Below are 18,108 nucleotides of genomic sequence, written 5' to 3'. Positions count from 1 at the left end.
TAAAAAATTGTACATAATAAATACATCAAACACAGAATAATAGATGCTGGCAACACTCGACCACACAGTGCATTAATACGTAGAAATAAATAGATCCGAGAAGAAACTGAGAAGTAGATTCGCTACCAAGACTGAAAAAAGTCAAATGAAGATGAAAATAAAATAAATCAAATCGCAATAATTTTCTAACTCAAATTTAACCTGCGTTACCTATTTTTGTAACCCAGCAAAGATGCAACACACGAGGAAACTATTTACTGAATCCCCATTTTTCATATAACTTGAGCCAGTTAGAGCTCCTTCAATTTCCAACAAACGAGTTCATTTAGAGAGTACAAAACATTCAAATATCATAAAAGCCATCACGGAACACACGCGACAATCATTTCATCATTTGATCTACACTAGAAATAATTTATCGCTAGTATGCACATTATGTACATAGAATCATTGTTGTCGATATAATTCGACATCCCAATATACGAGAAATAAGATTAATGAGCTTTAATCATGACGTTGCCACGAGACGACGGATTTGCTCGCACGTCATCACTGAGAGAGCGACGATGAAATTATATTAGGTCGACCACGGGAGAATAGATGTCTCATCGCTAGTGAGGTGATGTTCATAAACAATGACACGTCATTGTCAATACATGTGGAATACGATCCAACATAAGATTTTTGTACGGGTACAGCGCAACACACAAGAGAATGTCAAGCGTAAATAATACACCAAATCTTCTCCAAGATTACGGCAACTAAAACTAGAAACATTTTGATTATTCAGAAGTAGAAGATGAACGTCAACTTTTTGAAGCTAATAAATGGCAATGAACATGGCAGTGAACGATGTTTAAGCGTAACAATAAATAGAAGCACGACCTAAAAAACAAAAATTTTTAAAATCGGTAATTTTTATTGTAGTCAGAATGGATGAGTTCGCATGAAACCAAAAAATATTTGAACTACAAAGGTATAGAAAACATTCAAGACACTTTCATGTAAAACACGCACCCATGACTCTCGAGACTCGTGTCACAACCATTAAACCAATGCGTGTTGCATTGGTTTGAGACCTTTAGCAGAAATGAGTAGACAAGAACCATTGAATGAAATAATTAGTTAGCATGTAAAGAATTTCAACATTCTCATACACCGTTTTGATGTCACAGTGATGACTTCTCTTAAGATAATCCAGGTTTGCGTTAGGTATCCTCTACACAACTTTCAGCGATTGCAAACAAGGGAAGAAGTACCTTGACCAATATAAAAGCAAACGATCCCATAAGATATCTGTATTATTGAAAATTTCTTCATTCTTTTATAAAAACGATTCAAAACATTGAGATAGAAATACGAATAAACACACGGTCGTATACCATTTTTAATTGAACGATATTTAATGCGTTGATGTTCAGCCTCAGAATTCACACAATACCTTTCGATGGATTAGAGTCTATAATTCTTCGATAAGTTTACATCCAAATTACAAACACCGATATCACAAAAATTTCATGAAATGTAGAAGGAAATGTCATTTCAGTTTTATCCGACCACAAGGCGGATTCACCAACACAAAATCAATTTGGAACAAGAAATTCATATTGTCAACCACTAAAATCTATCATTAATTTTAAATAAACGCTTAAATTATACCGAATTGTCATGCACGACACCGGGTTTTCAAGAATATGCAGAGCATCTTCGGTTAGTAACCAGAATAAATTAGAGGTAGACACGTTTCTCTCAATAAAAAGACTACGGAACTCGAGCGATACTGATATACTGAAAGACAGGAACTGAGTCGCTCGAGCGAGGAACTGATACTGAGCGATGGGAACTAGTAAGTGGTCGCGTTCTTTTAACGTCACATAAAAAAAACATCCGAAAGTGCTTGAACCAACATAGCAAGACATCGAAATGTTATCGTATATCAATTGGAGTAAAGTTTTGCAGCAAGTTCAGTACGAGTCGATAGACTAGCGTGCTTGTAGATTCTTTCATTAGAAGTTGTCGAAACGCAAGACTTTATTGGGCGAGTCAGGTCGGTCCGTGGAGTTGCTTGAGTTCTCCTGGTGAGTGTCGAGACTGCTACACGAGTCTTCGGAGCCTGCGTAGGGTGGGTGATAAGGTGCATGCTGAAAATGAGGGTGAGGACTGTGGAATGGAGGGAACGAATGATGATACATCGGAGGAGGGAGATGAGGTGGAAGATGAGGAGGATACCCGTAGTAATGGTGCGGGAAAGCGTACGGTGTGGGGTAGGCTGCGTAATGCGGCGGCATTGAAGGAGGCGTAGGAACTGATGGCGGAGGCGTAGGTGGCGGCGGTGGCGCTGAGGAGGCGGGAGATGGTGTGGTGGGAGTGTAGGGCTCGGCCGTAGGGACCTTGAGGTCAGCCATCTCCTGCGACGCCAGCGTCTCCGCCACGCGACGTACGACAAGTGCCGCCAGATTCTCGCTTGCCACGATTTCGCTGGGGGACGGAGGAACTTTAGCTGATTCAGCAGCAGCGAAGGCTGGAGATTTCGGAGGTTTGACCCCAGGAGGAGATTTTGGTGACTTGGCGTTACCAGCAAGCTTATGTGACTTATTGCCTGAGGTGGATTTAGGTGACTTGACAGCAGAGGGAGACTTGGGCGTCTTAGGACGATTAACTTTAGGACCTGAAGCCTGCAGCGGTTTGCCGGAAGCCTCAGCACGCGCTTCAGCCTTAATTCTAGCCTTTAGTGCGGCAGTCCAACTCATCGAGATCTTCTTTTTATTGATAACCTTCTTAGGTTCCACAACAGTAATGATTTCATTACCGATAGATTCCTCACTGCTCTTGCGTCGAGAACCTCGATCCAATTCATCGTTTCGTTTAAAAATATCAAAGTCTGTTTTCTTCAATTTTTCCACTTCGTTTAAAATCTTTTTGCTACGACAATTTTCAACGCCTGCGGAAACTTTCGAGGCTGCCTGGCTTAGTCCGGTTTTAAGTTTAAATGGCGATTTCTTTGAGAGTGACGCAGGCTTCTTACGCTTTAGTAACAAGTCATCTTCTTCATCTTCCTTGTAAGATAACTCAGTTCGAGTACGCCGCTTATTGGGTAAATTTTCAATTTCAATTTTGTCAATCAACGACAAGCGCGGTTTCTCTTCTGTTACCTCCACTTCGGTGTCGTGCTGTTGCTCTTCTTTTGCGTCGTCATCGTCTTGCTGTTGTTCGCCTTCGCTTGCATCTTCCTCGTCATCGTCTTGTGTTTCAAGTTTAACGTGCGCCGTTTTTGCGTGCTCTTCCAATTCATCCTGAGTTTTGTACAACATGTCGCAACTTGAGCAACGGTGGGGATAATCTTCGTGAGATGTTTTCTGGTGCTGTTTCATCTTTCTGAAAATACGGTAACGTGCTTTGCATCCCTCTACTGGACAACGACGTACCAAGTGAAGTCTTAAATGTTTGTTGTACGGACCACAACTTCTGAATATTCGACCGCAGTGAGGGCATGCTTTAAATGGATACAATGTCTCGTGTATTTTCTTCATGTGGTATGTTACGCTGCTTTCCCTCTTGAATGTTAAACTGCATTTAGTGCAGACAAACAAGTTTCTTTTCTTTATGATATGTGATGGCAATTGATTTAAGCTCGAATTACTTTTGGGCTCAGATGAAGATGAAACAGAAGAAGTGATATCATTCAACGCCGGAGTTTCTACCGACGATGAAAGTTTAGCTTCTTGCATTTCGGCCGCTTGTCGAGCCAAAAGTTCGAGAGCAGCATTTCTGAGCATGAGCTTCGTTTTATCTTTGGGAGGCCTTCCCAGAGGCTTCCTGCCTGGAGCTTTCACCAACTTTATTACATTGTTTGAATGAATACGGGAGTGAAGGCGGAGCTGATACTTGTTGCGGAACTGTTTGTCGCACTCGGTACAGGTAAGAGCCGCAGGCTCAGCTTCATTTATAACTCCCTTTACAGATGATGGTAGAGCAGACCCGCCTCCTCCTTCATGCACTTCTCGCCGATGATGCCTCAATTTAAATGCGTGACTAAAGCCAGCGTCACAACTGGTACAGAAAAATCTTTTCTTTTCTTCAATTTCAGACTCGGAAGAACTACCGTCCGAATCAGAATTTGACCTGGATGTACGACCGTCGTCAATCTTTAGTCTCTTTAATACAGATTGCACTTTGGCATTTGTTGTCTCTATTACCATATCCGGACTTTTCATTCTCCTTGAAGATCTAGAAGGAGATGATCTCATTCTGCTGTGGCGTCTAGACAAGGAACTTTCAGCCCGTTTAACCATTTTTTCTCCGTCAGAAGCTGACGCAGGTTTAGAAGAATCTACCACAGACGGGCGGCTGACCAGACTTTTTGAAGATTGATCTTTGCTCTGGTTGCCATAACTATCAGATTCTTCAGAGGCAACACTAGCAACTTCGGTGAGTTGCACTTTCTTGCACTTGAATTGATTTTCAACATCAGAGTTTGCACTTTTCGAGTCATTCGCAAGCCTTTTGTCCAATTCTCCCTCAGACTCTAGAGGCCCGTCATTTGTTTCAGAATTAGTACGCGACATCGGGAGAACGGTTCTTGGCTCACTTCTCTCGCCATGGTCCGACTCATCCGACGAGTCGGCTTGTACGGGAGGTTTTAATTTGGGTTTTCTGCCTCTCTTCCGCAATACTTTGGCTGGCTTAGGTTTGGAGCTAGCAGAGTCACTCTCTTCGGCCGTCGTTTCTGCTCGTTCTCGGTCCGATTCGCCTTTAGAACACGGAGCGTGTTTCCCATCACATTTATCTTCACCAAGTTTCATCTTTTCGCTTTGTGTTGCTGTACTGTGGCGAGGCGAAGTAGTCTCACTCTCATCTTGGTTTGGTTCGGACCCTTTATCTGTAGTTGGAACTTTAGCGACTCTCGTTTCAGAATGAGCTTCTTTGCTTGAATTTCCCACTTTGTTCATCCCAGCTAGATTATCAGAAGACAAATCAACTCTCAGTCTTTTACTAGCAGGCTTTGATATACCTGGCTCTATTCTTTGGGTCTTAGACTTAGAACTCTCTTCTTTGGTTTTGTCATCAACGTCAGATCCGCTCTCACTCTGACGACTCCTCTTACGTTTGTTGGTGGACGCACCAGGTCTGTCATCGAAACCATCACCGTTTTGAAGATGCTCCCGAGCAGGAGGCACTTCTTGGTCCTGATCAGCAACTACGTCGGAGCCCAACAACTCGAGTTCCTTATCGTTCTGAAGGTCTTCAGCAGGCGGAACCTGAATATCGGCCTTCGAGAGACTAGGGTCACAGTTTACAGTGGCTTCAGCAGTGTTAGACTGGAGCTCTGAAGGATCGCAGCCAAGTCTCACGTGATTCTTGAGATGATGCTGCAGCTTGAAAACTGCACCGCAATCACCACACGCAAAACTGTTAACTTCCTTATGTTCCTTTAACATATGGAATTTCATGTTGTACTTTCCGGTTACCTTAATCCCAACATTACAAATAGGGCATTTTTTCATAAATTTGTGTTTGTGTTTCACATGAGCAATCATTGCTGCTCTTTTTCTAAATCGGGATGGACAAAAATCACAATAAAATTTTTGATTCTTTACAACAGGAGAAGCCTTCTTCTTTTTAGCCATGCCCAGGAATCTTCCACCTTGTGGTTTGACGCAAATCGGGAAGTCTTCGTCGTCCTCTTCCTTGTGTAGAAGCTTCATTTGTTGGCTTAGTATAGATCCCGGAGCAGGCCGCCGCACCGATAGCAACGACGAACACCTCCTCAAAGGTCCCGATAATACGACGCCAGCTCCAGAGTTTTCTGTGAGCAACGGAGGCGTTGGTGGACGGAACATGATGCCAGTCGACTTCACTTCTGCTTTGGTATCGGTTTTAGAGCCTACAGAAGCTTTCGTTTTCGATCCTGTATTGACGGTAGCGGTCGAGGGGGAGGGAAGCGTGTGACCGGCAGATGAGACGTACGGAGCAGGCAAGCTGTAGTAGTGATGTTGAGGATAGCTAAGCGCGACGGTCGCTCCTAGTGCGGGCCTTTGTGGAGAAACAGGCCCAGCAGCAGCAGGCGCGGGCGCCGGAGCTATCATGTGATAGACGCCCCTGACATGCACCGGAGGTCGTCCTCTCATGCCATGTTTACGCTTGCCCCTCATGAAAGGAGGGGAAAGAGGAGGAGGTCCTCCTCCAGGGGTTGGCATGTAGTATCCTCCAGAAGTGAGTGGGGGAGGAGGAGGCATAAACTGATGTGAACCGTATGCAGCTGAAGCCTTTTTTCCTGTTCGGGAACGGGGCGCTCATTACTGGAGGGCACCGCTTCACTAATAACTTTCAAGACATTGAATATTTTCCATAGCTGAATGAAAATAAACAGCACGGCCAGAGGAGAAAGTGAGCCATAACGATTTCGTACACTACTGCCAAGACACACCAATAATAGACAACAAGATATTCAAGGAAATTACGAAAGAATGTTTTACCAGTGAGTGGGATAAAGGAATCGAATGAAGAACACATTAATTTTACATGAAACTCTGCTCTAGCTGATGTGGAGTTCAAGGAAGTAAGCCAAAAAATTATAGTTGCTCAATAAATATTTTATCCATATTGCTGCTTGTTCCAGTTCGTTGTAAATTCATAAGTAAAAAATTAAAATTAGCACAGGCTAGTCAGCTGATATTCGAAACAACTTACCGCACTATAAAGGGAGGAGAATAGGAGAATTAATTAATGGTTAATTGTAAATACTGTTTATCAGACATGGTATCGAGGCAAGCAGCTCTGCTTCAAAGAGATTCAATTACTACTGTTTTGAAGTGTATGTATATACTATATATAAACGTAACCACAAATTAGAAAAAAATATGCTTGCAGCAAGGATAAAACAATTAAAATTTGGAATGTGATCAAAATATCTGGATGAAATTCTAATCAGAACAGCTGTTATAATTTAATTAAGCAAGTTATTGCAGCAGTTGAGCTTTTAGCTAGAACAGCAAAAGAGAGTAGATAAAAAAATAGAGCATAAACTGCACTGCATATAGAATGAACAACGTGTGTAATAATCATTAAATATGGAGCCTTACCTTGCCACTCCAAGGTCTGGTTGGCGCCGTCATAGTCGAGGGATTCTTCCATTTCTTCGGTTGATTCGAAGTCTTCCTCGGCCTACACACAGAAAGAGAAGTATAGCAACACGAGCATAGTCAAAAATTCGTTCTACATATTTCAAAATGATCATGTAACATTAGAAATACGCCACACAAATTCACAACTACCACCTTATGTAACGGATTTGGACCGTGGATGCATGTATGTTAGAGACACTCACAGCTCCAGGATTCCTGACGTGCTGGTATGCGTAGGAAGGATACACGCCAGGGTGGTAGCCTCCTTCAGGTCCAAACGAGTACACGTCCAGACCACCGTTCCTGTGCCCAGCAGAACCACCGTACATTGTCTCTTCAGAGCAGTCCAACATGACTCCGATGAAGTCGGCAGAAATTTCAAAATCTTCAGTTGGTTCAGCTGTACACAATCTCAAGAGAACAGTTCCTTTCTCTTCTAAAGCAGCACGAAGCTTTGGAGAGTCCCAAAAGGAGTTGGCAATACCTTTTACGGGCTTCACTTTGAAAATAACCGGGCGTTGTATTTCAGCTTCAGAGTTCTCCAGCTGAGGTCGTTTAGACTGCATCTCATCATTACACTCCTCAGCAAAAGTAGGTTTGCTCATATTCAGATAAGGGGAACTGATGTCAGCAAATTCTTTGCTCCTTCCGTCACATTCAGTTGTGGAATCACCATCAGCCGATTCCTCAACTGCCTCACCAAAAGCACCAACAACACTATTGATGACTAAACCACCAATACCATCCGTCTCTTCAGCATCGTTTTCCAGTACATGCATTGCAGTAGTGCATGATAGGACGTTGCCCGAGTCTTGCAGTTCCTCGTCTATACCCACAAAGAGTTTCCTATTATCAGATTCTTCCTCTTCCTTTTTGCGAGCCTCTAGAGCCGCCACGTCCAATGCTTGTAGCACACCACCAACCACGGTCTGCAACACACCGTTGCTATTCTCACAAGCAAGGGACTCAGCAAGATCGTTATTGTCATGCATTCTGTCCTGACTATGAGACGTTTCTTCAGGCATTAATTCATTTGATGCAGACTGATCCTCATCAAGTGATTTGCAGGCACCAAGCTCTGCACTGCTCTCAGAAGAATCTTCATTGCTCATGATTTCAGATAAATTGGAAACAGTCTTCAGAGCAGGAGATATTTCAGGAAATATACACTTCTCAATGACATTTTTATCTGTGCTTGATTCAGGGGTACTGAGCTCAATGTTTGCTTCATCCACCTCATTACTGGAGGTTTCAGCTTTGAGAGGTTTTTCTGCAGTAACAGCCATAAATTCCGTATTCATTGCTGGCTTGAGCTGCACAGCATCTTTTCTATCAGTAGCAGCTGCTGAGCATACCGAATTTGACTCGACAGGAAGCTCTTCAAAAGTTTCAGCACCAGCACAACTAGTTTTGATTATGTCAGTCACGATTGGTATATCAGTTGGCACAGCAATTATTTTAGTTGTAGAATGCAATGAAATCGCAGGTACATCTTTTTCACTTGTGCTCTTACATTTTCCATCAGCCAGAGAATTGATTTGAACTGATTCATCAACTACATCAGTATCCATCTTACAAAAATCAGCATCTTCCCCTATGTTACCCTGAATAACCTGATTAGTTGACACTTCATTACATCCACTTGGTGCTTCATCACAAGCTGTTGATAGTTCAATTACCGGTTCAGTTTCCATGACATCCGCTTCAGCCTCTTCTGTAACTTCAGCCGATGCCTGGCACTTGTCAGTGTGTGATTCCTCACTCAATTGGTCATTGTCTTCTTGCTGCAAAATAATTTTAGGTACAGTAACTGCTTTTACATTATCGTTTTCCAAATCATTCGCAGGGTTCAATGTGCATTTAGTTTGCTCATAGACATCGGAAGAATTTTCTGACTTGTTCCTGGTAGCTGATGCACATAATTCTGACTGACTGAAATTTTCAGGGCACTCCACTGGCCCACTATCAATGCATCTAGGCAGTTCTAATGCACATTCTAACTGTATTTCCTCAGAAGAAGAGGTTTTATCAGCATTCGATAAATTATTTTCTACAGGAAGATTTGGGGAACTATTTGCAGTAACTGGATTAATTGTTTCATTTTGTCCTGTTGCTGGATGTGCATTTGCTTCAGATCCATCCTCACACTTTGTATCAACCTCATTTACTGCATGCACAGTGGATGCTTCAATAGTATCAGCTTGTGCTGCTGATTCAGGGGTTGAACCCGATAATTCTACAATTAAACTATTTGAGCTAAATGATGGATTATCAGAAGCACTGGTGACTAGCAGGGGCTCCAGCTTTGCAACATTATCTTGGGTTACATGTTCTTGACAGGGATTGGTGCAGTTCAATGCATCAGATGGCTGGCATGATGAATTTGCTTCTGTTTCAGTATTCACAGGCAACTTTTTATTGGGTAACTCTGGTGTAGACATCTTCATTTTTATTTCTACATGCTCTGAACACGAACTAACAGGACCAGAAGGCTCCTCAAAATTATTTAAGCACATTCCATCATTTGGAAGCTGATCAGCTTCAGGAGAAGAACTCATTGACTTGGATTCAGTGGATGTTAGTAGAGAATCCTTGCTGCTGGTTTCATCCAAACTCAAACTACTGCCACTCTTGGTAAAAGCCAAACTGTCAATAGAATTAACAGATAATGAATCTTCTTTGGTGTCCATCACAACAGGATGACTGAGTTGTTCTAGAAGAGGAACGCGATTGTCTATGTTATTGATTTTGACTGCTGACTGACAAGGCAATGAAGCATTGTGGGTAGGAAGCACAGACGAAGGTAAATGATTGAGTTCTGCAGAAGAAACACTTAAACTATTCTTTGACTCTTCTTCTAGAACATTGGCACTATCAGCTTTATTTGAACACAAATTAAAATGAGAATGTATATTGGTTTTTGTCAATTGCAGGTGACTTGTGTCATTGGATTGACTCCCATCAGTATTGGGATTATTCATGAGAGAAATATCATCATTAGGCCCAGATATAGAAATATTTTTTCCATCAGATATACTTTCAATGTGGCCTATTTTGGAGCAAATGGCTGGTGACTGATGAACATCGATGTTGTTCAAAATTCTGTCGACAGGTTTTGAAGTTGAAGCTTCAATGACATCAGAATTGACATCATTCAACAACTTCTCATCAGGACCACCACTACATGGCACCCTGAGCTCAGTGCTGTTGCTGTCTGCTTCAACTCCACAGTCAACGCCAGGCAGCACAGGCACAAGGTCTGATGGTGGTGGTGGTGATAAACTTGATAGGGTGGAATCTGCCATCCTTGCTGGTCCTTACCTAGAGACAAATGACATGAAATCAACATTACATTAAATCAATCAACTAATGGAGCATATGACATTTTACAATTATTAAGGGGATTTGTATAGCTATAGCTATAGTTGTTCAATAATCCTGAGTTTCTTTAAAGAAAAACCAAACACAAAAGGAAACGTAATCACAGGCAATGCTTGGTTTCAGACAGAGCTTAACATGAATATATATTTTATGAAATTCTTTGAAACTCCATGAATGTTTGGCTACTACTGTTAAGAAGCCAATAAAGAAAAATAAATAAGAATTTCATTAGGTTAAAACTACACAAGAATTACATTTCATTACATCACATTTTACCAATCAGAGCCTCATTGTTTCAATAGAAAGACAACAGTACATAAGATGGTTAAATGGTTTCTCCTACCATACTTAATGCTTCACATCATACTTAAAGTGAATTATGGTACAATTATTAATTAAAATATTAATTATACTTTAGTTAAATTAAATTAAATTAATTTTAGCATATCCTGGATGGAAATTGTTAATGGAATAAATAGATTACACATCAGAATCAGCAGTTTAGTAAATATTCAACTTTCATGTACATTAGAATTTCATGGCTTACTCTCTAAATTGTTCATTACATGACATATGTTCTTATTTAACAGCATAATAGATGCAATGAAATGCATCCTTAGCTTTCACAAAAATGACAACAAGCTGTCCTCAGTATAGGAAGTTGTTTACTCAATTCATCAACACAATGAATGTGAACGCAATGCAGTAGCTTGAACATCATAGGAGGAGATAGGTCTGCAATCAGAAAATTTCAAGTGTTCAGGAGAGCAAAAACTGTAATTTGTGATCACTGAAGGCATAGGTTTTGCATGTGCTTTGATGCCAATTGATGGATGTTGTGAATGAACAAACATGGCTTTGGTGTTGTTGGATTTGCAATTTTTAGACCTTTAAAATGATACTAAAAACTGAAAAAGCCAAAATTGCCAATTTTTTTTACCCTTTAAACTTGCATTTTTTAATATTGAACTTCTGATAAGTAATTATGAAAATGACTAAATAAGTCACCCAAAAAATTTGATGAACCATCACAAATCACAATATGAAAGTAGGCATGAAGGAGACATTTGGTGGTCACTTTTTTTATTTCACATAATAGTGATGATATTAATAAAAGAGTGCCTTTTTAAGACACAAATTGAAGTTTTTTTTTCAATGGACAGCACTACAAATACTTATTAAATATTGATTAACTTGATCAAATCTCCCAGGAAATTGGGTTCCTAAGGATGTTATAGGGTATTTCATTTCATCTCTTATATCCCAAATCCCAATCCATGGAATGAACAAAAATATGTGCAGGTCTGCAATTTGTTTCTTGTAAGTTACCACTTATTATTACATACATGGATGGCTTTAAATTGATAAAACTGTACTTTGACTATAGAAAGCTACAATATTCAGAATGTCATTTTTGAAACAATTATAAGGGGAAATATTTCTATTCAAGAAACAGCCCAAAATTCTACTTAAGAGGAGCATGTCAATGCTCCCCTTCTACTTAGGGGAAATATGTACTTAAGCATGTTATTAATAATAATATAAGACATTAATCAAAAATACAATCTTATTGAAATAGGTATTAATTTATTACCACATAGCATAATACTATTCAAGGCTTATCTAATGATAGGAATATAAAAGCAAGATTTTCACACAATCATTGAATAGCATAAATAATTTATTTCAGTTAGGCAAGCATAAAAAAACGCAATATTTGTGCCAGATACTGAAAATTTATGTAATGCTTAATCTATACCGTAAAATGGGGTAACTTAGACCGGCGGGGTAACTTAGACCACTTTTTGTTTTTTTAACATAAACCCCCACAACTCAAAAAATATTTGACATAGAAAAATTTTGTCAATGGGCATTAGAGGCCTTATACTGAGGCTACATTACACAATAGAAAGATTTGAAAAGTTTGCATATCTAATAGGTTAAAAAATTTAAAATGTGACCCACAAAAAAAAAAGCTATTATTTAAAGCCTGTCAGAGTACCCCCTACAATTTTTTTATTTTTTGGTTAAATAACTCCAGGTTTTGATGCATTGTAGTAGAACTCTTCTAGTTACATATGCAAATGACAAAGTTTAGGAAAGTGTCATAGTTTGCAAATGGGGGGCGCTGCCCCCAAATGGGGTAACTTAGACCACCTAATGTCAGCCCTGACGGGGTAACATAGACCGGCTTGGAAGTTAATATAAAATTACCATATATAACATATTTTATGTTTGACAGCCTATTTACGTTTTTTCTTTATGTTTCAGACTCTACAGAGTCTTATATATGGTAATTTTAACTTAATTTCCAAGCCAGTCAATATTACCCCATCAGGGCTGCCATTTAACTTTGCTATTTTTGAGGATTCATTATAATTATTCCCATATATTCTTAAGTTTGATTAGCGCTGTTTTGCTTAACACGGTAAAACTCGGGGATTTATTAACCGCGTTAATCAAGGGATTGCTGTATATATTCCACCCCTGTGCACAATTAAGCTGCCAAATAAATAATAAAGCTCCAAAAATTCAATCACCATTTTGATTGGATGCAGTCAAAACTCTCAACTTAGTAATTTTTTTTTTTTGAATAATCAAGAGGATGAGTTAAATAGATTTTTAATGCATGAACGATCTGCTAGAGACTGCTACCATTTCATCACATAAGTCAGGACACAAAACAGCATGTGGATAACAAAATGATATAATAAAAATTCATGCTGGAAAACTTTGTCTTGAATAAGGTAGGCTATTTCTGATTATCTACATAGGATACAACAAACTGATATTTTAATTATGTTAACTCGTGTTTGGAATAGGATCGGAATTTTTCTACTTGTTTCTGAAATCTCATGGCTCCAAGCCTCCAACATGACAAATTTTTAATACAATTGGAATCTCACGGCCTGCTTGTGCACTTTTGTTAACAATTAGTTAGGAGGTAATTCATAATAATATAATAATAGCAGTTTCAGCGTTATTAGGCCGTAGCTAGGCCTGTTGCCGATTCTTAACATTGCAGAACATTCACAGCATTTTGCGGTCTCGAACCCGCAACTCACTGCTACAGTTCTGCTATGCTTAACCGCCCGGCCTCCTTGCCGATTCTGACCAGAAACTGGCGCACATAGCTGGGATCGAACCCACGCCTCTTTGCGCCAATCTTGGTACTCTGAACTTTAACCACTGGGCCACCATCATCCATCTGGGCCACCATCTGGAACCGCAGAAATGGCAGGAAAGTTCTAGTCGTTGGCTTAAAGTAAAGGTAGGCTAGATGTTTTCCATAGAGTAAACGCGGTATATTCCGACATCGTGGGTAATTCCGTCACCTCTCTAGTTTTTCCTTTATATTAAGCTTTGTTTTAGTTCCATGCGTTCGTTGATGGTTGAAATGGTGACGTCATACATTTGCGCGTCAAACTACTGCCAAAACACTAGGTCTTGGCCATCTAGCGGAAAAATATTGAGATCCAGAGACAATGCATGCTACCCAGTGAGATCATCGAAAAATGTGTCAAATTTGACAGTTGACCTTGCTCTACCAAATAGTGAATAACTGTTTGTATAGGAAGAATATTATAGTTTGAGACTTTTAAATACATCTGTGAATATATTAGGAATCCTTTAAGTATACTTGTATTTGCTGATTTCAAGTGGTAAATAAATTAATAGATGATTAAGTTGAGAAATGGATTTAGACACATGAAAACTAATTCCATCATAACTTGAATTGGACACACACAGATCATTCCAAGCTGTGTACAAAAATTAAAATTTGCTTAATTAAAAGCTTAATAGTTGTTAATTAAAAGTGTAATTAAGTAGTGTTCAATATTCATTAGTGTTCTAATTCAAAGCCGTGTTGTATTCCAATACAGCTCACACAGCAAACGGAATTTATTTTGCATGTTTCAATTCAAGTTTAATTTAGCTAGAAAAAAATGGCATCATTTATAAAAATAAAAGTGGTCTAAGTTACCCCATTTTACGGTACACTACTTAAAATGTATTCATGCATTAAATTTCAATATTTTATAACATAAGGTGCTTGGCACAACCAGAATTTTATTTTCTGGTTCTTGAGTGTCTTTTCTATAAGCTCAAAATATCACAGTCCAATCAGGCACTTTTGTTTAAAAATAAGACACAGAGTAATTCATCCAGTGATAATCTTGTGGCTCCAAAATTTACAGGAAAGATCTGGTTGCCAGTTGCCACCTCAAAGGAATACAGCAATCCCTTGATTAGCACGGTTTTGAATACCGCGGTTTTGATCAACGCGGAAAAAAAATTTGCGACCTACCCTTAATCTACGCGGTGCCAGTTTTGATTAGCGCGACTTTTTTTTCACAACGCATCATTTTCCCGCCTCTAGCCAGAGGTGTTACGTTCGTAACAAAAGTGTTACTTTTTGCTTATTAGATCTTATGTTGTTACTTTTGTTACGACTTTTGGAAAAATTCGCCAAATGTTGTTACTTTATGAATTTCAGCCAATAATTCTTTAAATAAGGTCCCGTTCCGTAGGCACCTGTCTCTTATACACATCTAGATGTGTATAAGAGACAGTTCCAATACAGCTCACACAGCAAACGGAATTTGAACACGTGGATGACGGCATTACGTATCAGTAGAATTTGAAGCGCGGACGGAATACGCCTCACCACGTGCCTAATATAGCCACACACAGTGACGGAATATAGGGATTTGGTAGGTTTGCATTCTAAAGGCTTTTAAATAAATATGGCAACATTTTGTGACGTTTCGTTGTTGCTGACGTGTTGTACGGTGTTTTGAGAGTCACATAAAGCAAACAGAACTTGAGTAACGCATACGGTTATTTTTTTATAGTTTTTCATTTCTCGATGAGTCCTTAATGTGACGGAATATACCGCGTTCACCCTACTTGTTTGCATAGTGGCAAAGCAGAGTTTTTTTAGACTCTCCTTCAAGTTCATTTTTGAGTCCTATAAGTAGACCTGAAAAGTATCATGGATACCAGCATTATCATATTCAATAAATTGGTTGAAATCTTGAGTGAATTAGGAAATTTAAAATGAACTGATTCTAAAAAATCTCTGGTTTGTCACTATGCTTGTTTGGAATCAAACATGAGAATCCCAAATTATGACTTAGGCTTCACTTAGTTAGCTATCTTGCACAATGCACAGCAACAATATTTTTCTTAGGTACCGTAAACTGGGGTTACTTTGACCGGCGGGGTAACTTTGACCACTTTTCGTTTTTTCAACAAAAACCCCCAAAACTCAAAAACGATTTGACATAGAAAAATTTTGTCAATGGCCATCAAAGGCCTAATACCTGTCTCTTATACACATCTAGATGTGTATAAGAGACAGATGTTACCCCATCACAGCTGCCATTAGGAGGTCACATTTTGCCCATTGCCCCCCATTTGCAAACTATGACACTTTCCTAAAATTTGTCTTTTGCATATGTAACTAGAAGAGTTCTACTACAATGCACCACAACCTGGAGTTATTTGGAGTTATTTTACCAAAAAAATAAAATTGATTTTACCACCCAGTCAAAGAAACCCCAAGAGCTAGGGTAACAAAGACCATCACTTTTTTTGAAATGACATCAAAACTATGAGAGGCAGGAGCCAGCAATTTATGGTGAGTAAAGCTAGAGTATAGACCTGTATTTTGCATGTTTCAATTTAAGTTTAACTTATCTAGTAAAAAAATGGCATCATTAAAAAAAAAAAAAGTGGTCAAAGTTACCCCATTTTATGGTACCTACTTGCCATGCTATATTTTTTCTAGTGTAGCCACAAAGTTTTTGTATTATTATTTTTCTGTTAATGAAGTCTAAAAAATGTTAGGCAATAAATTCTTGTGCTGAGTTGTGCATTCTCTAGTATCTTGATTTCTAGATATTTTTAGCATAGCTAGGTAATCCAAGACTATTCTAAGTCTCAAAGTTCCCTATTAATTTATGAAAACAATAAATTTGTGACCATAAAGGTATACCCGCTATGTTGAAATAGTAATTGAATGATAACTGATAAGTCATGACTCTGTCACTCTGTTAAGTCTGTACTCTGTACACGTGTACAGTGAACACTCAGAGTCAGTGGAGTGAGTAGGCTACCTAAACTCACGACTGACGAGTTGAATAACCTCCCTCACAGCAACGGTCAAATAGGTTCATTTATTTAAGAGAGCAACTCGTTTTTCAGTGGTCCTTATAAGCAAAAAATAACAACACATTTACCACAATCCTAAAAATATGAGAGTAAAATTATTTGCTATGAAACGAGAAAAACAAAAACGACGTAGAGTCTTTGTGTTTTGGAAATCATGAAATTTCTCTTTTTGACACTCGGACGGCCTCAGAAAAAATTCACTCTTAAAGAATAGCATACATATGCCCGGACAATAGGTTTCTGTAAATAAAATTCACAAATCTTACCTCCTACATTTATTATTGGTGTCAATAAGTAATTTCTATGCTCATAATGATGCGTCGTTACAATAATAACAAGCAATAAACGCCATTTTGCACAACAAAAGCCATAGAGGCGTCATCTTGCCATTTCTCTTCCGGGATTCCCTTGATCAGTCCGTGAAAATTGAAATGATGTTTATTGTGACCAATTACCTATGTTGAAGCAGCTGCTCAATATTTAACACAAAATTTAAGAATGTTAAAAACGTTCCAATTGCATTATTATTAAAAAATTGATAAAACTACATTCTAAATCATCTAAGAAAGCTACTGGATTAGTGACCGAATTCTAAAATATTTGAACCCAATTACATACTCCACTTATGAGTGACTGAAAAATTCTCTGATAACATCATGATTTCATTTCATTTAAGGTAAAATGTTCTCTAAAACTAGATTTTTTCATCTAGCGGGTTACTCAAAAGTTTTGCATCCAGAATTACCCTATTCGAAATAAAAATTACTGCGATCCTATGACATTTCTACCGTAGTCTACGTTAACTATCTTAATATTAAATAATTTCATTGAACTCGAGATGTATCTAAAATTGCATAGAATACTTAAATTATGTGAAATAATATCTTTGATCAAACTGTGAATGATGATTTATTTTTAGAGCAGACAATGTGTATATTCTTTATTCAATGATACAGGTTATTTACTGTTTACGACATTCTATCAGGTCAGCCTGGCATTTACCCTGCTTGATAATATAATCTAATCCTTTTTCAAACCCGTTTTCTCAAATCCTGGCAATACCGTGAGCTCTTATCCCATTAATAACAATAATCAATTTAGCGCGTTCCTATTAAATTATGACTGATTCAAAGCCACATATTACATAGAAGATAATTTTAATTATCGTTTCAGAACGCACAAAAAACTATTTTTCTCATTGAACCTAATTTTTAATCAACGATTGCAAAACAAAACCAAACAGTTTCTTTCTGATGCGGCGCCAGGCTTTGAGCACAAAAACCGGCTCATTTTGTCCGGCAAAAAACAAAATATTATTCGCATTCAGGAATCTCATGACTCTTAACTCAGAGTTCATCAATAACAATAGCTGACCACTGGTGGAGTAAAATATTTGAGTTGTTCGAAGCTACAAGTATTCTTCATG

At 38.8% G+C, this 18,108-nt stretch overlaps 1 protein-coding gene across 1 annotated transcript; it reads right to left on the bottom strand.

Annotated features, from left to right (window-relative positions):
- Window positions 1-669: 669 nt before the first annotated feature.
- LOC108673323 lies at window positions 670-17,057 on the bottom strand. Its single transcript, XM_018161127.2, has 4 exons — window positions 16,949-17,057; window positions 7,328-10,445; window positions 7,083-7,164; window positions 670-6,274 (listed from the first exon to the last, which is right to left on the bottom strand). The coding sequence occupies exons 2-4, from the start codon at window positions 10,427-10,429 to the stop codon at window positions 2,007-2,009; spliced, it is 7,452 nt and encodes a 2,483-aa protein (XP_018016616.1). The 5' UTR covers window positions 10,430-10,445; window positions 16,949-17,057; the 3' UTR covers window positions 670-2,006.
- Between the last annotated feature and the right edge of the window lie 1,051 nt (window positions 17,058-18,108).

Source organism: Hyalella azteca, unplaced genomic scaffold (assembly GCF_000764305.2).
Source record: "Hyalella azteca isolate HAZT.00-mixed unplaced genomic scaffold, Hazt_2.0.2 contig15116, whole genome shotgun sequence".
NCBI lineage: Eukaryota > Metazoa > Arthropoda > Malacostraca > Amphipoda > Hyalellidae > Hyalella > Hyalella azteca.
Note: the sequence above shows the minus strand (reverse complement) of the source record. Positions and strands in the feature narration are given on the sequence as shown.

Coding starts and splice junctions, on each gene's coding strand:
- LOC108673323 (XM_018161127.2), bottom strand. CDS start 10,429: ATGGCAGATTCCACCCTATCAAGTTTATCACCACCACCACCATCAGAC. Junction 7,165..7,327: donor ACGTCAGGAATCCTGGAGCT/GTGAGTGTCTCT, acceptor TTCTGTGTGTAG/GCCGAGGAAGACTTCGAATC. Junction 6,275..7,082: donor CCAGACCTTGGAGTGGCAAG/GTAAGGCTCCAT, acceptor GTTCCCGAACAG/GAAAAAAGGCTTCAGCTGCA.